This window comes from Anoplopoma fimbria, chromosome 12, assembly GCF_027596085.1.
Source record: "Anoplopoma fimbria isolate UVic2021 breed Golden Eagle Sablefish chromosome 12, Afim_UVic_2022, whole genome shotgun sequence".
NCBI classification, from domain to species: domain Eukaryota; kingdom Metazoa; phylum Chordata; class Actinopteri; order Perciformes; family Anoplopomatidae; genus Anoplopoma; species Anoplopoma fimbria.
This window is the reverse complement of record NC_072460.1, coordinates 24,180,810-24,205,858: the sequence shown is the minus strand read 5'-3', so window position 1 is coordinate 24,205,858 and position 25,049 is coordinate 24,180,810. Positions and strand designations below refer to the sequence as shown.

The 25,049-nt window shown below is 38.3% G+C and overlaps 2 protein-coding genes across 2 annotated transcripts; both read right to left on the bottom strand.

The window, feature by feature from the left end:
• Nucleotides 1-3,195: 3,195 nt before the first annotated feature.
• Nucleotides 3,196-15,740, bottom strand: slc17a9b (solute carrier family 17 member 9b). Its single transcript, XM_054609209.1, has 13 exons — nucleotides 15,565-15,740; nucleotides 13,610-13,807; nucleotides 13,023-13,162; nucleotides 11,781-11,880; nucleotides 10,304-10,434; nucleotides 10,113-10,209; nucleotides 9,201-9,297; nucleotides 8,378-8,465; nucleotides 8,261-8,295; nucleotides 8,051-8,166; nucleotides 6,997-7,052; nucleotides 6,849-6,878; nucleotides 3,196-6,486 (listed from the first exon to the last, which is right to left on the bottom strand). Exons 1-13 carry the CDS (start codon nucleotides 15,669-15,671, stop codon nucleotides 6,308-6,310), a joined length of 1,374 nt encoding a protein of 457 aa, XP_054465184.1. The 5' UTR covers nucleotides 15,672-15,740; the 3' UTR covers nucleotides 3,196-6,307.
• A 3,639-nt stretch (nucleotides 15,741-19,379) lies between these two features.
• On the bottom strand, nucleotides 19,380-22,396 carry LOC129100143 (glucose-induced degradation protein 8-B homolog). Its single transcript, XM_054609689.1, has 5 exons — nucleotides 22,291-22,396; nucleotides 21,919-22,048; nucleotides 21,637-21,833; nucleotides 20,732-20,929; nucleotides 19,380-20,416 (listed from the first exon to the last, which is right to left on the bottom strand). Exons 2-5 carry the CDS (start codon nucleotides 22,034-22,036, stop codon nucleotides 20,243-20,245), a joined length of 687 nt encoding a protein of 228 aa, XP_054465664.1. The 5' UTR covers nucleotides 22,037-22,048; nucleotides 22,291-22,396; the 3' UTR covers nucleotides 19,380-20,242.
• Between the last annotated feature and the right edge of the window lie 2,653 nt (nucleotides 22,397-25,049).

Sequence of the window (25,049 nt, the reverse complement as noted above, 5' to 3'; positions counted from 1 at the left end):
ATGACAAATATTAGAGGCTGAACAAACAGCCTGAGCTAACTCTTCTCCTGGAGCGCCTCCGAAACAAGAGAACAAATACTGTGAGGAGGGATTCAAACCAAACATACCTGTGGAGCATATAGAAACAGATATTACTGCAATGTTAGTTCTGCAAAAAAAACGTCAGTGTTGGATGTTACTTTGTTATGTAAAGAGTCATATTTCAAATGCTTTTGTCTCTGAATTAATGTCATGTACATAAAGACACAAGGAGAAAAAGAGGAAGGCGCTAAGTCACCTCTTAGATACAGACTTGTCCTTTGTCCTCACAAGTCTGTGATGACCTCACAAAGTAAGCATGTATACCATTAAAGTGTCCTCCTAATCCAGTTAAACCAACACACACACACACACACACACATGCACAAACCAACACTGTCCTCATCTGGCCAGTGGGTTGAGCATGATTTAATGTTATTATTGCGCAGGTGTGGGTCTGGTCCCTCAGGGTTCCATTAAAATGATGCCCCTCTCAATAGCGGCTCCATTTGCTCTTTAGATTTAACACAGGCCATATGTCTAGCAGGAGGCAAACAGCTGATGGGGTTTAATTGACAGAAATCAACATATTTGGGAGTGTGTGTGTACGGGTCTGTGTGTGCGGTGGATGATGTGCTCGGGCTCAGGGGGATCCTTTTAAAGGGTCAACTGTGTATCAGAACAGAGTTTGGATAGAAAGGGGAAAAGAAAAAAGAAAGAGGGCAACAGAGAGCGAGAGAGACATTGATAGCTATAGGAAACAAGAGGAATTCATAATGGAGACAGAGAAAAACCGCCACGGATTCAAAGAACAGTTTAGCATTGCAGGACATAACCTCCCCCCCCCTTTTACATCAATGTGTGAATACATTTCCTTCATTTACAAACCGCCGTTCTTGTCCAGACCAGGAACACCGCTGCGTACAGAGCGTTGACTTCATGTTTCATCTCGCTTCACAGAGACGCCGTCCCCGGCTGCAGTCAAATCGCGTCAAATTGCCCCTGTCACCGAACTGATTCAGGCTCAGTAAGGCCCCCCCGCCCGACAAAAAACAAATGTAACCACTGCGGGGCCCTCAAACCCAATCAGACCCATGCGTGCAACGCTGAAATAATAGATTTTGAAAACCATTAAATGCTCGCTTTCTTGGATGTATTTTTGAAAAAGTAGGAGAATGGTTAAAAGTAGTTCTAATTCATAAGGGACGATCCAACATGAGGCTAACAGGCGCAACGCAATTAGCACATAAAACCTGTCAATGGCCCTCAATATCACAGCCCTCTAAGGAGTGGCAGACTTATAAAGACTCCTGATCTGCCACTACAAAGTCGTTAATCCTTCCCACACAATGACCAGTCTTAAACAAGGCCTCTATATTATGAGGTCGCCCTATATGGCAGTTTAGCGTTGCACTAATTAGCATTCAGATCAGGGACCGGAGAGGCGGCGCCCCCCCGCCTCCACCACAGAGGAAGGACATGGGATGAGATGGCGACACGGTGAAATGTCATTAACTTGATGTTAATTACTAATTAATGGGGCTATTTCATTTACATGTATCTCTGGCTCTCTGATGGGGCCTGCCTTTACCGGGTTACACTTACAAGTCGACAAGTTGGGGGAGGGTTTTTTATATCTCCCCCTCTACCCTCACCCCCACACTCACCCTCGCCGTGTTTCATCTCTGCTAATTAAATAGCGGGCCACTCATCATGATTATGTCTGCTTTTTACAACACCATTTTCTGTCAGCGAGAGCACTCCAATAAGCGGCCGACCACCTCTTTAGCACCGCGGATGTTTTTCTATGAACTATACATCAAAAAAGCCAAATTCCCTGACTTCTATCTGACTTGTTACTTTCACTCACTTGTGACCCGTCTCCCCCCTCACCTACCACTCCCTTTCCTTTTCATTGCCACGCGGCAGCCACAAGCCACCCGTCTCCATGGCAACCTGAGCCGTTCGGTCCCATGAGATGGAGTGGGTTGGGTTTGACTAGCGTCTGGCCATTCACACGTGGGCAGTGCCAGCTAGCCAACATGGCACACAGCATCCTGCCATATGGTGCCGCCACATACGTCCCGCTAGCCCGGACTCGGGGATCTGGGCCCGTAGCGAGCCGTTGGTGTGAACAGGACAGACCTGCGCTAGACCCTCATCAGCAGCTGATCCACATGCAGGACTTGGCTACTCGTGAACGGGCAAATGGTTCCTCGGGTTCATAGTGGAAAAAAACCTGTGGGCAATACATAACTAATAGAAATCACCATGAAACTTCCCCAGTTTATTACTTACATTAAGACATTAAGTGTTTTTGGATAACACGTTTTTCAAATGTTATGTTTAGATATGCAAATGAGGCATGATCTTGTCAAATATTGGCTAATTTGCATACATTCGCAGAACAGAATTCTGAACATTGCACAAAGCCTAGTTAAAAAAATAAATCTTGTTTCATTTAAGTTTTTACAGAGGGAATTTTGGATATCTCTTTTTATCAGAAAATATTGTCAAGAGCCATAAAAAAAATCTATTGTCTATATTCTTTTTGTAATAAAATGTGTATAAATTAGGGTATGAATGATATATGAATTAACCCCTCTGTAAAAACCTTCAGAATATAGATATGAATGAAACTGTAAAGTTTGGTGTATGTAAGAGCTACTGAAGTGGAGATTTATGGATCAGAGTCTGAGAAAAAAACAAATTTAGATAAAACAGCTTTTAAAGATATGTTTTGTTAAATTACATACAGGTGAATAGGGTAAAAAATGGACTAACAGATATCACCATAAAACTTCCCCTGTTGATTACTGACATTAAGACAATTATTTTTTGTATAACAAGTTTTCTGTAACGTTACATTTAAATATGTAAATGAGGCGTTATCTAATGGTAACTTTTGGTGAATTTAGGAGAAATCTACAGATGCAGATTGACAAAGTATTAAAATAAAAACCTAAATGTGTATTTTGATGTTTTCTTTCCACTAGTCTAAAAGAAGACAGTGTCTCTGTTTAAGAGATCATCCACATGCAGTACTGCAGGCCTCCCTTCTACATGGCAGATGAAAGTATTCATAGGCTGGATATTCTCTCCTCATTGATGATACTGTGCTGCCTCCTCATGGCTCTACAGAGAACAGACATACACTGAAACAACTCACCAGTGTTGACAAAATAGACTTTTTATTAAAAGTTGATACATGTTTTTAAATACAACGCTTCTTAAAAGCATTACAATACTGCATTTTGTCTGCAGGAATGTATTCTTTCTATCATACATATCTTACATGTTATCAAAAAGGATTTGACAGGAAGGATCTCAGGAACCTACAGTGAGATATGTTGGTGAACAGATCAGATATTTCTTATGTAAATGTTTACATTTTGCAAGATGTAGTAACAGACATAAAGCTACAAGCAATGAATGCAGTTTTAAATAATGCAATAATAAGGCAAACAAAAAATTAAATACATTTTGCATCTTGAAGGTGTAGGCAGACACATTGTGTACGATCACATCAGAACATAGTAGGTACAGAATCAAAGTGACATTTTGCGTAGATATCAGATTTCATATCAAAATAAATTATTCTAAATAGACTAAATATGTTTGATTTACAGAAACTGTATCTTTACTCTGAAAGACAGAGAGCAAACTTTTGAATAAATCAATGCCCACATTTTTGTAACCATTAACCAAGGCAATGTAATAATGGGCATTTCAGAAAAAGAAATCTATTCGGACAAAATATTCAGCCAAAGGACACATTTCAGTGTGTTTTTAGTGAAAACACCCTAGAAAACGAATGTGGGTTTGCATGTAAATAACAATACCAAGTCACACAGAAGCAACAAAACTCCTACAAAGAAGGCAACAATGTAGCGATGTACAATGATCAATACATGACATGTGAGCACAACTTAAAGCTCTCTAACTGCTTAAATCAGGCACAAAATAATAAATGCATAGATTTAAAAAAGGTACACGTGTCAGGTAAGAATCTAATGACATGTTTTTGTGCTGTGAATGCCAAAGCTGAATGCTACGAACGATAACTTTTTTTGCATAAACGTTCCGAATTGTTCTCCAGTTCATCAAATGTATTGACCCCGAGATTTGTAACCCCATCACCTGTCCCGCAACATTCATCGTGTCAGTGTGCAACAGAGAGAAAAATGCCGCCATGACGCGTGAAGGGGATCCGTTTTGTGCGAACTATAGAGAAGTTAAGTCCCGCCCCTAACCGCTAGCCACCATGATAACTTATTTTGGAAAAAGTATGTACAGCAGTCAACAGCGAGGCAAATATTTTTTTGATCCTGTTTGAATTGTTCCATTAATTACACATGTTATGTGTTAAGTCAACTAAAATACAATTTTGCACGTAAAGAAAGTCACGTTTTGTGGTAAAAACTGTAAAAAGTATAAGACTGTGAAAAATACCGAATTAAGAAAACGACACACCCGAAAAGTCGTATAAATGCAGCTCTCTCTCAAGCTACAATGCTACGATACACCAACAACGCGTCCCGCTTGTTCTTTCTCTTCCAGGCTGATAAAAAACAGTCGCTGGATAAAAAAAACACATCAGGGAAGATAACGTTACATTTGTGCGTGTAACGTAGCTAGTCAAAGTAACAGCCTTTCTTGATGTGCAAAATTATCTTTTAAATTGACAAACATCTTATGAGTAATTTATGCCACAATTCAAATGGGATCAAAAAATTATTTGACTCTCTCCTTTGACAAACAAACATATTTTTTCGAAAATAAGTACCACCAGAAGAGGAGAGAACCTCACTTCTCTAAACCCCTTCAAATACAGAGACGTCTCTTCTTGTCTAGCGCTTCGCTGACAACGATGTTAAGTGCGATGATAAGAAGTTGGAGATCCAGTTTTCACCAAAGTGATAATATGAACAAATTTCTTTCCGACAAAGTGGAAGACAGAAAAGAAGTGAGGAAACTAGACCTGCTGAAAGCTCTGTAAGGGTTATTCATACTGCATCACACTGTTAACAGCTTAAGATTTTCTGTCATCTTACCATATATATATTTATTCATTTTTAGTTAATATATTCAAAAAAATAATAAAAAAATTGAAATTAAGCCCGTATAAATATACTCCAAAGTACTCCAAAATAATTAAGTGAGGTATTTCTAGTACATGCAAATCACATAGAAAGAAAATAATTAATTACCTTTGGTCTTACAACTCAAAACATATTCTTTAAAGCAACATACCGCTTCCCCATGACCCCTTTCACCCCCCTCTGACTGTAAAGATAAGATGAGCTTGTAACCATGGAGACGAGGACTGTAGCAGGTAAATGGTAGAGGACATTAGAGCGCCTGCCAAGTAATTAGTAGCTGGGTAATGAGGTGTCACTCAGACAGTGATGGGGTGAGTGTGGCGTACTAATAAAAGACTTCAGGTAGGGGAGGCTGGACTCTCTCTGCCTCACACCGTCTCCCCCACAACCACCCCCGCAGGGTGAGAACACACACCACCTTAATAAGTCACAACTGTCAGAGAGCTCCACACACGAGTAACACATTCTGTAATAAATGACAAGTGTAAAAGCAGCTGTTTAAAAAGGTGCTAAATGTGAAATTTGGAAGCATTTTCTGTTGCCTCTCAACGGCTCTCAACATGGCGACGGCTCACAGCTAACGGTGCTGACAGCAGCGCAAACAACAGAAAGCAGTGCTGGCAGAGCTAACAGTGTTTTGTTTTTTTACCTAAAGGGGAATTGGAAGTTTGGGTGCTACTGCTTCCACAACAACGTTATCGGCCGTAACCGCCGTATGAGAGCGGCAAAAAAACGGAGAAGCTCTGATTGCAACATATTCAGAGAGAGACAGTGACTGCATACTCTGCTCAGTTAGACATCACTCCACTATATCTTTACATAGCAGATACCTTTTTCCCTCCAATATCAACACTCTGTGTATGGAATTTAGCACCTTTAACCACAACGTGCTGCACAAGCTGAGACCTGGAGGTAGCATAGACTCTTTTAGTTTTCCATTCCACCCTGAACGGTCGTAGCGTCGTCTAAACCAGCCGTGTGTTTTCTTTCAGGGATTTGATGCTCTAGCTCCACAAGGTTTGTCAGTATACGCTCTGCTGTGTGCTTTTCAGTAACTCTTGCGGCACTTCATCCGACCAGACACAGAGACGATCAAAGTCGTTTTCCAGGGTTTTTATATGCCTAAACTGCTGGTTACCCGAGGGTCTTGTCTCCCTTGGGGGGACGGGGGACGGGGGACCTTGCATCTAGATGTGGATGTTGGGGTGGCGGACCTTGCCAAGGTCGATGTCGACCCGGCGGGCCTCGGCAAACACCAGGAAGGTGCAGAGGCCCAGCAGGTTGATCGCGGTGATGAGGGCGAACACAGAAGTCCACGAGCCCGTGACCTCGATGAGATACCCCGAGAAATACACCAGAAGGACCCCTGCACAGGAGACACACGCACACACCATCACCATTAAAGACAAATATTTAAACAAAGCACACAAATATATTCCATGTGATTGTTCACGGCTCGTTACACATCCCTCACAGGACCATAAACTGTCCTCTGTTCGGTGTATTATTCATCTGACACAAACTCCATTATGCTCCCTTGATGTAATATGCATGTGCACATAGGAGCCAGCATGACCGCCTGACTGACAGGAGACACACCGGCTCAAAGTTTGAGTCTGAGTGAAGCGGATGAATCGTTTCACTCAATAGATTTGTGTAATTTATCAACAGCTGATGAAAGATTCATCATAGATATTTGTTTCCCCAGTGTCTCTGCCAGAAACTCACCTGAGAAAGCACCACATGTATTCATGACACCTGGAAAAGAGATGCAGATACACACATGTCAAATTCACCTGTGCTTTGATCATCAAAATACATTTTTAAAAAATGGTGGTTTTCAGAAGCACTGGAAATGTTTATGCTTTAAACTTACCAAATAAAGCTCCAGCACAGGAAGGAGCAAGATCTTGAACATTTACAGTTACACCGCTGTGAAAGAAAAACATGTCATGAGCCATTTGTTCAGCCATATAAAGGTGTTTAATTGACAATTAAATCTGAGCCACCAAAAAAAAAAAAAAAAAAAGTCTTTGTTCAGAGGAAGGTATCGTGTTGTAGCACTCGAGATCGGTCACTTTCTGAAGGTCTCCATCTCTACTCGGTCTTGTCTCCGTCTCAGACAAAGAAGACTTTAAGTTTTGTTTCAAGACCACAACTGTGAGGATATCACTTATTTTCCTGTGCATTGTCTGAATTGTTTGTTGACATCACTACGTGATTCTCACATAAAATTCACCTCTGCAACGCCTTTTGATGACTGTATCAAGATGTTTCTCATTGCACACATATACAATATATATGCCAATAAAAGAGGTGAATGAAGAGGAATCTTTCTTTGTCTGCTGTCGCTGTTTTTAAATTGTGTTCCGTGTTTTTTGTTCTGCATTTTATCAAAAGTGTGATGCAGTGTGGGACTCGCACTGGTCTTGGTCTCTGTGTCGAAACACTCTGGTCTTGGTCATAACTCTGTGTGGGTTTTGGTGGTCAGCACTATGTTCTGCTTCCAGCCTGCTATCATCGACTGTATCTATATTGTTTCTTGCATATACTGTATTTCAATGCTGGAATATGAATGAAAATACAATACAACCTACAATTACAAAAGTAGCGTTACTGTGGATCTGGAGGGAGCCACCAAAATCTACATTTGTTCTGACCGATAGAAGGAGACATATTAGATGTATTGGAGTTAATAGTAATATAACTTTGGGCTTTATCAAACATCAGTAATAAAAAAACTAAAGAAAGAATAAATGAATGTCCAAAAAAGAAGAAAATTTTAAATTTAAGGCGGCAAGAAACAAATATACATCTCACCACACACTACATTTAAATCTAAACTAAAATAACCGACTCGCGGTTGTATGCTTCCACGAACCAGTCAAGTTACCGGGGTCATAGGTTAAAGACATCCTAGGTGCCAGTACCTGTGGCTGAAGGTGGTTAAGCCCATGGTCGCGGCCACAAACGCTACAGCCCAGGGGAAGGTGGGGTTTCCACACAGAAGGAGGGTAAACACACTGGACACACCCATGGAGAAAAACTAACAGAGGGAACGAACGAACACAACAACATGTCAATCAAAAGCTTACATAATGCTTTATGTACAAGTGGAAATAAATAGGGCTTTACTGTACCTGCATGAACTTCCTCACTGAGACTGTGTTGTAGCCTGTGGGGATGAACAGAGAAATGATTACACTCTTTATCAATAAAAATCATAATAATAAATATCTGTTGATCAGTTGCCCTACCTTGACTGATGAGGTAGTCAGAGAGGCAGCCACTGAACAGGGACGAGGGTATGGCCACCAACCAGGGAACGACGTTGAACACCCAACCCTGAAGGGACAACATGTTTTATAAGTGTGAATGAAACAAGAAACTATCAGGAAACATTCAGTGTCATCATCTAGTGGATGGAGAGTCATGTAAATATAGGAAACGCATCCTCATAAAATGGTTTATATATATACACCTCATCAAAAGGATTTTCATTATTTTTGTGTTTTTTCCCCCCCAGCAACACGTGTCAATTTCTGCTCGTTACATGCATGCAGTCATTTCAAAATAAACTTTTTAAAAAGTTTTTTTTACAAACGCACCACTTTTTGGTTTGACCCGCCCACTTTGTGTTTGGGACTTTTGACTTTTTATCTGGGATCACCAGCTGGTCAAAGTTTTTAGGTTATCCAGTGAAAATCTCTTCATCCATCGTGCAGATCGGCACAACATTTTCTACAGACATTCATGGTTTCCAGATGATGTACCACAGTGACTTTGGTGATCCATTGACTTTTCATCCAGCCCCACCGTAAGGTCAAAATGTGTGAATGTTAGCATGCAAACAGGCTAAACTAAGGTGGTTAGCATAGCACGTTATTAACTGTTAGCTGCTAGCCACTGTGAGCATGTTGGCATGCAGGTGTTAGCATTTAGCTCAAAGCGCTGCTATACCCAAGTATCACCAATGTGTGATATCAGTCTATCTTGATTTGATCCCTCATGATTTGTTGTTACTTTAATCATTTATTTTATCTCGGGGTCAAATGTGTGATCAAAAGGTAGCCTGGTTACCTTGGCATCGGGAAAAGTGTCTTTGAAGAACGTTGGCAGCCATGACAAAAGAGTGAAGAAGGTGCTCGCTGTGCAAAGGTGTGCGACGATCACAGCACTGTTAGGAACGAAGAGAGAGAATCAGACACAAAAGTGCACTGAATTTACACATACTGTAGGTATACCATCTATTGTTTCCATGTCTCAATTATTATTGTGTTGAGAGAAGACACCTGTAGGCAAAATACATTGTTTTCCATGTACTGGTCAATTTACTACTTTGTCTATTTGCTTAGGCAGTGCCTCATTTGCATATTTAAACATTGCATATGCGTCTTTCTGCAACATATCAATTGGGAAAGTTTCATGGTGATATCTAGTAGTTCATTTAGTTTTACCCTATTCACCTGTAGTGTCTTAGTCTGATTTAAAACACATTTTTATAACTAAAAACATGGAATAAAAAACAGATGTTGACAGTGATACAAAGAGATATCCAAAATGTCCTCTGTAAAAACTTTTGACTCTAATATGTCAACAAAACAAAGCTTTATTTAATGTTCACATTTCTCCTCTGGACGTATATGCAAATTAGCACATATTTAAAAAGATACTCCCTCATTTGCATATTCAAACATAATAATAGTCTCAATGTAGGTATTCATCTGGGGGAGTTTCATGATGATATCTATTTTATTTTTATTTTCCATAATTCACCTGTAGTGTCTTCCGTCAAAGGCAAGTAGCATTTGGTTGCAAGCATAAAAAAATAAAAACTACATGAAACGTGAATATGAAAGATATTAACGGACAGCAGAGGTACATTCTTCCTCTTAAATTATACTTCTAAATTTCTACACACATACAAACAAAAGCTTGCACAAACAATCCCCCCCCCCCCCCCCACACACACTCCCTTCATCTTCATCTCACCAGACTGGAGGTTGCCTAAGGAGCCTTAACCAATGTCTCTTGGTCAGTTTGGACTGGGCCCCCCCATTCCCCAGTGCCTCCAGGGTGATGATGGGCCCTGCGGACGCACATGAACACAAACACGTTAAGCATACAACAGGGACAAAAACACAAATAAGCAGCTACAAGATTCATTCACAGCCTCCTCTTGCCTTCTCCTTTGAGCAGACACTTCCATATGCAGTAGGCCCACATGACCGAGAGGAGACCAGCCACGTAGAAAACGCTCTGCCAGCCGTAGAGGTCCTGCATGAGGGAGCCGGCCCCTCCCATCACCAGAGTGCTGGAAAAGAAGAAAAATGACAAGTCAAACAAGCACACCCTGGTCAACATTGTAAAAGTACTTGATGAGCTGAACTTTGAAAGCAAACAAGTATCAGGATGTTCAGGAGAGTCTGCCATAAATCTGCATAAACATATAGACTGCTATATATATATACACAGTCACTGTGATGTCACAAATTTGTTTGTGGACGGACATTTTGAAGCCAAGAGTTGACACGAGAGGAAGGAGCTAAGTACAACCAAACGCTGAATGAGACAATTTTTAAGCGACCAATAATGTTACAATTAACTTTCATGAAGTGAAAACACACGATGAAAGGGTTAAAGCTGTAAAACGAAAACACGGACAACGTCGTGACCTGTCAATCAAAGTAAACAACATTGAATGGACAAAAATGTCTCAAATTTACTGTTTTAAATCAGCCCTAATCTCAAAAGGCCGATTCTGAGTCCCCATAGCGTCTGTTGTTTTTACTTTTTAAATAAATACATAGCATTACAATCACATCAACATAGACTGTATATAAGTGGACGTAGTCATGGAGACATCAACCATTGCTTTCTGGACTGATGTTTTGAAGCCTTGAGTTCAGTGACTTCGCCATCTTGTTTTTTTCGCAGCCAATGAACGGAAGTGACCATATTTAGAATGCAGAGGAGTGATGTAGAGACGCCGTAAACGGTTCTTGTAGTGGTAGAGACCTGTCAATCACAGTAAGCCCCGCCCTAAAGCATACTCTGCTTTATGGTCTGTTTGACTCTAAATGGAGCATCATTTACTAAATGAACATCATGCTGTATTGAAGAAGACTTGAAACTAGAGATTGAGACCATAAACTCATGTTTACAATGTTTACTGAGGGAATAAATCAAGAGAGAAGTAGAGTCATTTTCTCATAGACTTCTATACAACCAGAGGAGACGCCCCCTGATGGACATTAGAGAGAATGCAGCTTTAAGGCGCTTCCGCATTGGCTTCACTTTTCACAATCAGGCTTGCATAGCCAGACCTATCTCCACTCCTATCTCCTGTGTCAGCATTAAAGAAAGTTCTGACTCCACACATTAACACTCTGGTAAAAAAACTATTTCTTGTTTGTATTCTTTTTTAAACCAATCACACTCTTCTTGGGCGGTGCTAACCTCAAAGTTGCAACGATGGTGGCCTGGCAAATGAAATAGTAGAAGGGGAGGAGATTGCAGGCTGGAACATGGTGGCCAGAGGTAGGCTTCTACCCGCAGCCGAAACCCGGTGAGTCAGATCAGATCAGAGCGTTCAAGACGAGCCGGTCCTCTTTGCACCAGTGATTTCTTTTTGTTAAAGAAGAACCAACAATGACTCACCCAAGATAAGAGCCGCTTGCCACGGTGCTCATGAGGAAGCCTCTCTCACTCTCCACCACCTTTTGAGAGCACAGGCTGACCAGAGATGGGTAATGAACTCCTAAAAATCAGGACACAAAACAATTATTGGTTTAATGTTTAGAGAGAAATTCAAAAGGCATTAAAAGTAGGATTTTTTTCCCCCACCTCAACACACAAACAGGTCCAGTGTGAATCACACAGCAAATACTTTTGACAGGAGCTGAAAAACGTCTGCACCATTTTGACTTAAGATCTTGCTGCCAAAATAAAGTTAGAGACACACCCTGATCACCAAACCAATGTATGACGTTCATTATGTTCTCATGCCAGATAAACAAATGAAAAAGTAAAGATGACACGGACCAAACATGTTGTAGCTCATACTAGTCACCAACAGAGGTCTATAAATGTCATATGGTTACACAGTAAATGAAATAGTTACTCAATAAATGAATTAGTCATCTATTTCTTCTGTTGATAAAATACAGATCTAACCGGTTTTCAGGTCTAAATAGACGATCATTGTGGATTTCAGGAGAACCAGGAAGACCACACCTCCCCCTCTCCACATACATGGTGAAGAGGTGGAGAGTGTAAGTAACATCAAATTCCTGGGAATCCACATCACAAATCGTAGGAACCAAGCTCCCGACTCTGGACGCGGTTTATGCTAGTCGTCTACACAAGAAGGCTAGCAACACCAGCAAGGACCCAACCCCCCCAGGTCACAGTCTGTCTGTCCCCCTGCCATCGGGGAGAAGGTACAGACAAGGTGCCTCCATCATTCCCCCTCTTTTTTCTTCTCTGCCTTTAACTTGTTTCCTAACACAGGCAGCAAACTCTATACATTAAAAAATAAATAAATGTGGACCCATTAAATATAATAATAACTTTATTTATATAGCACCTTTAAAGTTTACCAAGTGTTTGACAGAAAAAGCAGTAAAACCAACAGTGAGGCCCAACGAAGCAAGAGTTAAACCCTGATAAACCATTGCAATAAATAAAATAAATTACTAAAAGCAAAAATAATAAAAAGCATGGTTAAACCAATCAATTTTTATTAAAAATAAATAAAAAAATAAATAAAATAAATAAAATAAATAAAATAAATAAAATAAATAAAATAAATAAAATAAAATAATTTACTAAAAGCAATAATAATAAAAAGCATTAAAGCGAATACATCACATAAAAGCCATTCCACACCGTCCGTCTCACCTTGCAACAAGCCCATGAGGAAGTGGGCCAGCGTCATGGAGATGATCGGCTGGGAGCAGAAGCGGGACAGGATCGGGGTGAAGGCCGTCATCGACCCCCAGCATGCTGCAGAGAGCAGGAGGACCTTCTCACCTCCAACCCTGAGGAACACAGAGCATAGACGGACACAGACTGTATTAGCTTTCACTTCTCTCTGCTCAGAGAGATGCTTTTGTCAGCTTAAGGTGGAGAGATGGCACAACTTTAATCTCTTTGATGTCTTGTAACACTTGAGAAAACTGTAATAAGTGGATGTTTTATAAGATGCATTTTGGTGAATCATTTTAAAGCGAACTCTTATCTATATGTTATGGAACTGTGAGTCTTCCAGAGCTAACAGCATGATAACACAAAGGAAAACATCCAGCGTTAAAACACTTTATTATCCAGTCAGAGCAAACACTAATGAGCTGTTTGCATCACCGCCATGCAAATAATAATATTGCATGAGCAGGAAGCTAAAACAGGTTGCAGTCAAATACCAGAGTGACAGTCAGTCTGTCAACAGGCCAACATTATCTCCCAAACATGAATATTGTTTCCCCCACCGGTCGCTGACGTAGCCGCCGAACACCTGGGTGAAGCAGTAGCCCCAGAAGAAGCTGCCCAGCACCATGCCGGACTCCCTCTTGGTCCAGTGGAACTGCACCGCCATGCTGACGGCACAGATGGGCATCGCCACGCGGGCGCAGTAGAGGAGGCAAGTCCCGAGCAGCAGCACCATCGTCCATACCCTCGCCACCGGCCTGTAGGGGGGAGGAGGAGAACGTACTTAATGAGGAACCATGATGGGGGACACACCTTTGACATAAACCACACGATGGGGAAGTACATTAAACATGAGCCAGAGTGGGTTCTACACTCACAGAGATGAAGCTAAAGTCATAACCGGTTATTCAGCTCATCCTTATAGAAGAACCTTTTTTGGTTACAGGTAGAACATTTGGTAAAAGTTCCACCTGGAACTCTTTTAGAGGGTTCTACCTAGAACACAACATAAAGGGTTATACGTAGAATGATCTGAGAGAGGATTCTACAGAGAACCCTACTATGTGGTAATGGTTCCATCCAGAACCCTCTCTTGAGGTTCTATCCATAACATTTCCACCTTCAAAGGGTGCCTACAAGAACCCACCCAGGGGCTCTACTGTGAACCCTTTTATATTCCAAGGGTTTCATCTAGAACACAGCCAGTGGGTTCCAACCAATATTCCAAGGGTTTTCTAGAACCCAAAACCCCCTTTGGTATTCCAAGGGTTTCATCTAGAACCCACCCAAAGCGTTCTACCAAGGACCCTTTGATATTCCAAGGGGTTTCATCTAGAACAGTGGGTTCAGCCAGAACTCTTTTATATTCCAAGGGTTTCTTTTAAACATGTCCAGAGGGCTCTACACAGAACCCTTTGGCATTCCAAGGGTTTCATCTAGAACCCACCCAAAGGTTTCTACACAGAACTCTTTTATGTTCCAAGGGTTTCATACAGAATCCAGACAGTACGGTTCTACCCAGAAGTATTATATATTACAAGGGGTTTCATCTAGAACCCAACTCCAGTGTACAGACTACATGTTTATATCCCAAAGGGTTTCTGCTAGAACCCCCTCAGAGGGTTCTACAGAGAACGTTTTGAAACTCCCCCCCAAAAAACCTGAAAACTCTTTTCTTCAAATAAGTTTACTCAGAAGAAAATGGTTCTGGTTAAAAGTCAAAGGAACCTGTTTGGAACCCTTACTTCTCAAAGTGTACCTTCATTAGAGTTAAGTTTGGTTGACTTCAATGTTCTCACAACATTACTGTCAGAGTATGGTGTCAAAACTATAGAACACTTTAATGAAATCTCCTTTACCAGACTTTATTATAAAGTTGTGGCACCGAAACTACATCTTAACTGAACTATGAACACACCATGAGTGATACGTGTCATTGTAACCAGCACATGTAGAGAAGATCAACAAAAAGTCCATCAAACTAATGCAAGAAGTACTCAGATATTTTAGTTAAAGTTGCACACAAAAAAAGTAGATATTGTACTTGGAAAAGTGAAGCTTATTTGAATTATATATATATATATATATATATATATATATATATATATATATATATATATATATATATATATATATATACTGTGAATGGAGTATTTACTGTCAGAGTATGGTGTCAAAACTATAGAACACTTTAATGAAATCTCCTTTACCAGACTTTATTATAAAGTTGTGGCACCGAAACTACAACTTAACTGAACTATGAACACACCATGAGTGATACGTGTCATTGTAACCAGCACATGTAGAGAAGATCAACCACACAAAAAGTCCATCAAACTAATGCAAACACATCCCATAGTTCTGGCAGAAAGAGCTGCTTGGAGCTGAATGAATAAGCCCTTTAACTCAGCCTGTCCAGTGACTCTGGCTGAACACATGCAACGTCGACATGAACCAGGAAAAAAGCAGCAGCACTGTTGAACGCATGTCAATGCAAAGGTAGAAACCACGTCACCTTGACCAGTTGTTGTTGTGCTCTTTGTGACATCCAGGCGCTCCGTTCTCCTTGTGAAACACCAAATCTGGACTACATTTCTTTCCATATTTTTGAATAACTGCCATTCAACGTGAGTTAACTACCCTGTGTGTGTGTTTTTTTACTTTCTCTTACTATCTGTTTCCGGGTGATCGAGTCAGTAATGTTTAAAAAAAAAAAAAAAAAAAAAAAAAAAAAAAATACAATGTAGCCTTCTCATGGAAGTGTTGGAACAAATGTATCCAAAGCTTTTACGCACGGCTCTGGTCCAAGGAGCGTCGGGACTGCAGGAGGAGGAGGAGGAGGAGGAGGAGGAGGAGGGAGTGTGTTTCTCCCCCTGATGCCCCAGGAGGAGTAATCCACGTGTCAGTTCCTCTCTCCAGCCTCGCAGTTCTCCTCTTGATCGGTAGGGGTTAATGATGTGCTTCCTCCAGTCTCCTCTTACCCTGTTTCAGCTGTCTATTCCTGCAGATTCAGCGTCATCCAAGGAGGAGGAGGCTGGCTCTGGTCCCTCTCCAAACATGACGGTGCAAATACAGATAAATGTAACAGTGTGGTTGGAGCACCAGGATGTGCTGCTCCTCACCTGACCGGTCCTCCCCGGATGGAGACGCACACAGTGGGCCTGGAGGATGCTTAAAGCGGGCTGCTGGAGTCCTTATGTAAGCATCTGCATTCTGCACAACTTTCAGCTGCTCTCTCTCACTCTCTGGGGCTGGGAGGGTGGAGGGAGTACTCACATGCTTAAGTTAAAGTAGCACCACAATAATGAATACTCCTTTTATAAGTATTATATTTAATATACACAGTTAAAGTATTCATAAGCATGAAAATACATCAAGTACTCACTATGCAGAATTGGATACATACTTCATTATAGGTAAGATATTTAATACGCAGAGATGGTAGAAGATATTTTAGTTAAAGTTGCACATAAAAAAAAGTAGATACTTATATAAGTTATTATTGTTTTATACAAGATTATTTGAATTACTTGGAAAAGTAGCTTATATATATATATATATATATATATATATATATATATATATATATATATATATATGCTGGGTAGCTTTACCTATAATACTATATCATAAGTTATTAGTTGATTTATACAAGTAAAGATACTTTGTACCTTTTGAGGTTAAAGTAAAAGTACTAGTTCACAGTGGCCGACTGTAACTGGAGGAAGTACTCATATGCTTAAGTTAAAGTAGCACCACAATAATAAATACTCCTTTTATAAGTATTATATTTAATATACACAGTAAGAAGATGTTACAAGTTGCAATAATAAAAACTAATAAAGTCCTGCAGTAAAAATATTTTACCCAAGTTAAAGTATTCATAAGCATGAAAATACAGTATTCATAAGCATCAAAATACATCAAGTACTCACTATGCAGAGTTGGATAAATACTTCATTATAGGTAAGATATTTAATACGCAGAGATGGTAGAAGTACTCAGATATTTTAGTTAAAGTTGCACATAAAAAAAAGTAGATATTGTACTTGGAAAAGTGGAGCTTATTTGAATTATATATATATATATATATATATATATATATATATATATATATATATATATATATATATACTGCTGGGTAGCTTTACCTATAATACTATATCATAAGTTATTAGTTGATTTATACAAGTAAAGATACTTTGTACCTTTTGAGGTTAAAGTAAAAGTACTAGTTCACAGTGGTCGACTGTAACTGGAGGAAGTACTCATATGCTTAAGTTAAAGTAGCACCACAATAATAAATACTCCTTTTATAAGTATTATATTTAATATACACAGTTAAAGTATTCATAAGCATGAAAATACATCAAGTACTCACTATGCAGAGTTGGATAAATACTTCATTATAGGTAAGATATTTAATATTGTACTTGAAAAAGTGGAGCTTATTTGATTTATACAAGTAAAGATACTTTGTAGAGATAATACGCAGAGATGGTAGAAGTACTCAGATATTTTAGTTAAAGTTGCATATTTTAAAAACACAAAAAAAGTAGATATTGTACTTGGAGCTTATTTGAATTATATATATATATATATATATATATATATATATATATATATATATATATATATATATATATATATATGCTGGGTAGCTTTACCTATAATACTATATCATAAGTTATTAGTTGTTTTATACAAGTAAAGATCCTTTGTACCTTTTGAGGTTAAAGTAAAAGTACTAGTTCACAGTGGTCGACTGTAACTGGAGGAAGTACTCATATGCTTAAGTTAAAGTAGCACCACAATAATAAATACTCCTTTTATAAGTATTATATTTAATATACACAATAATAAAATATCATTCACCCATTAAAGTATTCATAAGCATGAAAATACATCAAGTACTCACTATGCAGAATTGGATAAATACTTGCTTAAGATATATATAATTAAAGTATTCATAAGCATCAAAATACAAAGTACTCACTATGCAGAATTGGATAAATACTCATTATAGGTAAGATATTTAATACGCAGAGATGGTAGAAGTACAATCTTACCCAAGTTAAAGTATGATTAAGCATTAAAATACATCAAGTACTCACTATGCAGAGTTGCCAGTTTGTGGTAGCACCACAAGGATAAATACTCTATTATAAGTAAGATATTTAATACGCAGAGATGGTAGAAGTACTCAGATATTTTAGTTAAGTTGTACACCAAAAAAAGTAGATATTGTACTTGGAGCTTATTTGAATTATATATATATATATATATATATATATATATATACTGCTGGGTAACTTTACCTATAATACCATATCATAAGTTATTAGTTGTTTTATACAAGTAAAGATACTTTGTACCTTTTGAGGTTAAAGTAAAAGTACTAGTTCACAGTGGTCGACTGTAACTGGAGGAAGTACTCATATGCTTAAGTTAAAGTAGCACCACAATAATAAATACTCCTTTTATAAGTATTATATTTAATATACACAGTTGCTGAAGAAGATGTTTGTACAAGTTGCAATAATACAGTGTAAGAACTAGTTAAAGTCCTGCAGTTGAAATCTTACCCAAGTTAAAGTATGATTAAGCATTAAAATACATCAAGTACTCACTATGCAGAGTTGCCAGTTTGTGGTAGCACCACAAGGATAAATACTCTATTATAAGTAACATATTTAATACACAGAGATGGTAGAAGTACTCAGATATTTTAGTTAAAGTTGCACACAAAAAAAGTAGATATTGTACTTGGAAAAGTGGAGCTTATTTTAATTATATATATATGTACTGCTGGGTAGCTTTACCTATAATACTATATCATGAGTTTATACAAGTAAAGATACTTTGTACCTTTTGATGTTAAAGTAAAATTACTAGTTCAAAGTGGTCGACTGTAACTGGAGGAAGTACTCGTATGCTTAAGTTATGGTAGCACCACAAAGATAAATACTCTATTATAAGATATATATTTAATACACAGTAGCGGAAGAACTACTCAGATATTTAAATAAAAGTAAAAACTAGTTAAAGTCCTGCAGTTAAAATATTACCTAAATAAAAATTATTAAGCCTCAAAATACTCCAAAAAGTAAAAGTACTCACAATGCAAAATTGCCCCCACAAGGATAAAAACTCCATCATAAGTAACACATTTAATGAACTTTTGAACTTCAAAATTGTGCAGCACTTGAGAATATGCACTTCTCACCTCTGCTTCCAGAATTAAAGACACTTCAAGCTTTAAAGTCCTTTTAGCGCAGTTTAAAATTTCACTTTTATTTCAAAACAATATCCCAGCAAAAAAAAAAAAAAAAAAAAAAAGCACATCAAATTTAGCAAAAGAGCTACTCATTCCATACATGTAAATAATCCATCTGTAAAGGGGTCTCCATGTCAGTGGACATAGATTTATTCATTCACATCTTTTAATATCATCTGTGATATTTTACAGCGGGATGAAACTGAGGCTGCCTCGAAGCTTTTCAGCATTTCAGGAATCTTCTCTTGTCCCATATGTTGACTGCTACCGTGATGTATAGCTTGAACGTTTCCTTCGCTTTGTTCTAGTCTAAGTTTGCATCTTTTTTTATAATGTCTCAAGCAATATTAATGCGGCACGAGTCTTAAGCAGAATCTAACTTTCAAAGTCACAGTAGTTTGAAAGATCTCAAGTATCTTGTTTTGGCTAACGCCGTCACAGAGAGTACTAGCTAAAAACTACGAGCTGAAATGTGTATGTTTCTATGTAAGGTAAAAGTTTATGTTTCTTTGAGGAAGTGCACACCGAGCCAACTGTTTTCCCTGAACACCAAACTGGTCGCGCACAGAAAGTGACCGCCTAATTTAGGCTTTATTCACACCCTCCAATGCCAACAATTTTCCCTGCCAACAGACAGAAAAACTAGTGTAACTGAAATATACTATTCTTACATAAACAAATATGTAAATTATAATACCAAGTAAATAATAGTCTGCATGTTACTTTAGTGTGTGAAGTCATTTTAAAATGCCATCGATCCAGTTTGCACATTCTAAGTTATTAAAGTATCAAAAAGCAACCCTTACAAAAAAAGAAAAGGTTGTACTCTCTACGAGTCAGGTTGTTGGGGTATAAATAGATAAAGGAAATGTGTCCGTTTTTTTGTAATGATGTGGTATGTTTTCACTGTGGGTCCTTATTTTGGGTCTTCGATGGTTCCCTTGCTGAGGTCTGTCATTTTGGGATACTTCACTTTCTTTTGGTCGAGTTCATTTTGAGCCCACAGCAGTAGCTTCAGGAGCTTGGCCAGCTTGGGTGTTGACTCTCTGTTTTCATAGTCTAGCACGCACTGATTCACTTCGCTCCATACCTGAGAGACAAAGACACAGACGTGTTACAGCTTTGTATGCTTTCAGTGGATCACAGGCAGCGAGCAACCCGAACAAAGAATTCTTACATAGTTATTTTGCAAATTGGGAAAGAAAAATGCAGAATTTCTGCATTCTGCAGCACTAACATTGAACATGTGTTTGGATGCCACAGAAAACAGAACCTTTTTAGCGTAGTGTGGGATAATCATGAATTACAGGTAGAAGTTTAAACTGATTCCATAAATAAAAATAATAATTCAGAGACAAGTGCAAGACAAGACAGTTTTGAGCTTCACTAAAAGCTCCAAGCGTACCTTTTGTCTCTGCATCATGTTGAGCAAATCTCCAAAAGGCGAATCCTCGGGGTTGTCGAAAGCCAGCAGGGCCAGAGTCCTCTCCATCTCCGTCAGACACTCTCGGCTCTCCTCCCCCTGCTCTGCTAACTGTGACTGGGCAAATTCAAGGGCGGCTTCGGTCTCCCTCAAACGGATCAGCTCGATCAGATGCTGCTGCTACAGTTGCAATAGGCCGAAGGGAGCGACAGGGGAGTTAAAATAACAGAAGTACAAGACAGGCTGTAGAAATGATACTGCTAGAAGTGCAAAACCTAGATATCTATCTAAATAAGAGGTTGTGTGGCCTATCTCCAGGCCATGGTCAAGCCCTACACCCCCGCCCGACCACTTCGCTCTGCTGCCTCGGGGCGATTCATTGCCCTGTCACTCAGAGGTCCCTGCTGCCGATCCACCCGGTCACAGCTTTTTTTTGTCCTGGCCCCTCAGTGGTGGAATGAACTCCCCACTGACCTCAGGACAGCAGAGTCGCTGCCCATCTTTAGGCGCAGGCTGAAAACTCACCTCTTCAAGAAGTACTACCCTGAGCCTTCCTCGTAGCACTTACTGTATTCGTATTAGTTTGTTGCACTTATTGTATTCATATTAGTTTGTTGCACTTATTGTATTCATATTAGTCTGTTGCACTTATTGTATTTGTATTAGTTTGTTGCACTTATTGTATTCGTATTAGTTTGTTTCTGTACTTTTGCTCTGGTTTATGCTCTTAGATGCTTGTTTAAGAAAGGAGATGCACTTATGACTTCTGGTGACTAGTAGTGCTCTTGAATACCTATGTTGAATACACTTATTGTAAGTGGCTTTGGATAAAAGCGTCTGCTAAATGACAATGTAATGTGATGTAATGTGATGTAATGTAATGTTACCTGTAGGTGGAAGTAGAGGTAACGGTTCGTATCCAGCAGCTCTGGGTGCAGACTGTTGATAAGTGCAATGGCGTCCTGGATCTGCCCCTTCAGGATCATCTCTCTGATTTTAATCCTTTCATCTAAGGAGTCCAAGTCCACACTGGGCTCTATTCCAGACTCCATCCTGAACTTCTCCGCTGCCTCCTTGAAGCCCTCTGTTGACACAAACACAAAACAGTTATGAAACCATACACACCTCCACATGCAGACCTTTGAGCAATGAACAGATCTGTACTCCACCTGTGACCAGGTAGTTCATAATGAGCCTGTTCATGTCAGCTCTCTGTATGTGGACATTGTTGAGTTTATCCATCCACTCCTCCCTCGTTATGTCCTCCGACTTCTCTGCATAACTCATGATGATAATGTCCTTAAAAGCAGTAAAGAAAGCAGGTTAAATCACTCAGGGTACGTAGTCACAAACAGCTCAGGCCTTCAGTGAAAACACAACATTGAAGCCTGACTTTCATCAACACGAATCAAAACAAACACAACATTCCTGTTTTATTTGCTCTTATTTCGGACACAAACATCCATAAAGAGTGCTATTGTCTTTTATTAATATGTATAAACATTTTAAGACAAGTTTTATGAGTGTAAAAGTCACAATACCTGGTTTTTTTGACGCTACTTCCCAGCAGCAGCTAGCTAGCTAGCGAAGGAGAGTCTGGTGCTTCTTCTTCTTCTTCTTCTTCCGCTGGTCCATTTCCGGTATGCTGCCCGGAAACTGCGCGCTGCTGCACCCTTCAGTAAGGCAGCGGTACTGCAGCCTTTGAGAACTGTGTTTATACACATTGCTTATTGTGGCCATAAAATGTGTTTTTAAATCCTTTAATATGGATTTATGTTAACCTTACTAATTGGGCTTTTTTATTTATTTATTTGTTTAGAGAAAATGGATATTGGTACAGCACCAGTCAAAAGTTTGGACATACCTTCTCATTCAATGGTTTTTCTTTATTTTAATTTTAATTTTTACATTAATTTTAATTTTAATTTTAATTTTGGACATTTTTCAATTTTTATTTTTAATTTTAATTTTAATTTTAATTTTTCAATTTTTTTTTATTTTATTTTATATATATATATATATATATATATATATATATATATATATATATATATATATACAGTATCAGTCAAAAAAGTTTGGACACACCTTCTCATTCAATGGTTTTTCTTTATTTTAATTTTAATTTTTTTTTACTTTTATTTTAATTTATTTTAATTTTAATTTATTTTATATATATATATATATATATATATACAGTACCAGTCAAAAGTTTGGACACACTTTCTCATAATCCTTTGATAATTCTGTGGTTGCAGGGTCTCCATTCTTTCACTTTCATTTCATGCAGCTTAGTTTGTAAAACAATTCTCCATAATTAAATATATCCCTATTTTACACTTCCCTGTTGGACTGTGAATAACCATCAGCTCTTGACACACATATACAGTACCAGTCAAAAGTTTGGACACTTCTCATTCAACTACTTTGAAGAATGTAAAATATAAAACATATTCTGGTTTGTTGAGCATTTGTTTGTTTACCACATAATTCCATATGTGTTCCTTCATAGTTTGGATGTCTATACATTGAATGTGTTGTATCTCTGTTATGCTGTTTATTCTGTACATGACATCTATTGCATTCTGTCCATCCTGGGAGAAGGATCCCTCCTCTGTCGTTCTCCCAGAGGTTTCTTCCTTTTTTCTTCCAGGTTTTTAGGGGAGTTTTTCCAATGCCGATGTGAGGGAAGGACAGAGGATGTACTGTATGTCATACAGATTAGTCTATAATAAAGACATCATCAATAAGATAAAATAAGATAATCCTTTATTAGTTCTGCAGCGGGGAAATGTACAGGATTACAGCAGCATAGAGGATAGTGCAAACAAGAGACATAGTAAAAAAACAAACAAGTATTTTAAATAAGTAAATAAGAAAAATATAATCCACAATAACAAAAAAGATATTATATATACAGACAGAATAATAATAATAATAATAATAATAATAATAATAATACATTTGTTTATCTAGCAGTAAAATATTTGTGTTTACTGCTATAAAACAAGATCAAAATAAGTATTATAAATAAGCAAATGAGCAATAAAAAAACAGTAAAAAACAGTAAAGAACAGTAAAGAAAAGAAATATTATATATACAGACAGATCTATTATAACTATTGTATTGCACAGTGTATTAGTGTCGTGTGGTCTACTGGGAGATAAGCTGGTTGTGCAACCTGATTATGGCCATAAAATGTGTTTTTAAATCCTTACATCTGGATTTATGTTAACCTTACCAATTGGGTTTTTTTTCTTTGAGAAAATGAATATTGGTATTTTGAAATCGAATGGAAAATAATTCAGTTTAAAAACTAGAACTACAGCACAACTAGCAATCTGTGTGTGTGGTGGATGATGTGCTCGGGCTCAGGGGGATCCTTTTAAAGGGTCAACTGTGTATCAGAACAGAGTTTGGATAGAAAGGGGAAAAGAAAAAAGAAAGAGGGCAACAGAGAGAGAGAGAGAGGCGTTGATAGCTATAGGAAACAAGAGGAATTCATAATGGAGACAGAGAAAAACTGTGACAACTAGAACGAAAGCGACCTCTCCTGGTATAATGATGCAACAGATCAAACTGTACATTACCTGAGGTAGCAGAAGGACTCCACCGACACTAGAACCCCTCCTCAAAGGATGACAGAGAACCTCAGTAGTGTATTTCACATTGATATATATAAAAACAGATTACACTAAATATGGCTGCTGAGGAATGCAAACCACCCATAACCATAAAAGTTTGGCCCCTAGTTTGATGATAAAAATAATAAATAATAATAAGCCCTAAATCTAAATTATTCAGTTTAAATGTAAAACGGATTTTCATTTGTATTTTATATTTATGGCCTTGTAACAAATAGATGCTGTAAGCAAAACAAATCTATTAATCATTGAAAGTGCAAGTTCTATCTCTATATACATACATTTCTCTCTCACGCATGCAATGGTATTGCAGTCTTTGAGAACTGTGTTTATACACATTGCTTATTATGGTTTTCAAATCCTTCAATATGGATTTATGTTAACATTACTAATTGGGTTTTTTTCTTAGAGAAAATGGATATTGGTATTTTGAAATCGAATGGAAAATAATTCAGTTTAACAAACTAGAACGAAAGCGACCTCTCCTGGTATAATGATGCAACAGATCAAACTGTACATTACCTGAGGTAGCAGAAGGACTCCACTGACACCAGAACCCCTCCTCAAAGGATGACAGAGAACCTCAGTAGTGTATTTCACATTGTTATATATATATATATATATATATATATATATATATAGCAATAGCACCAAG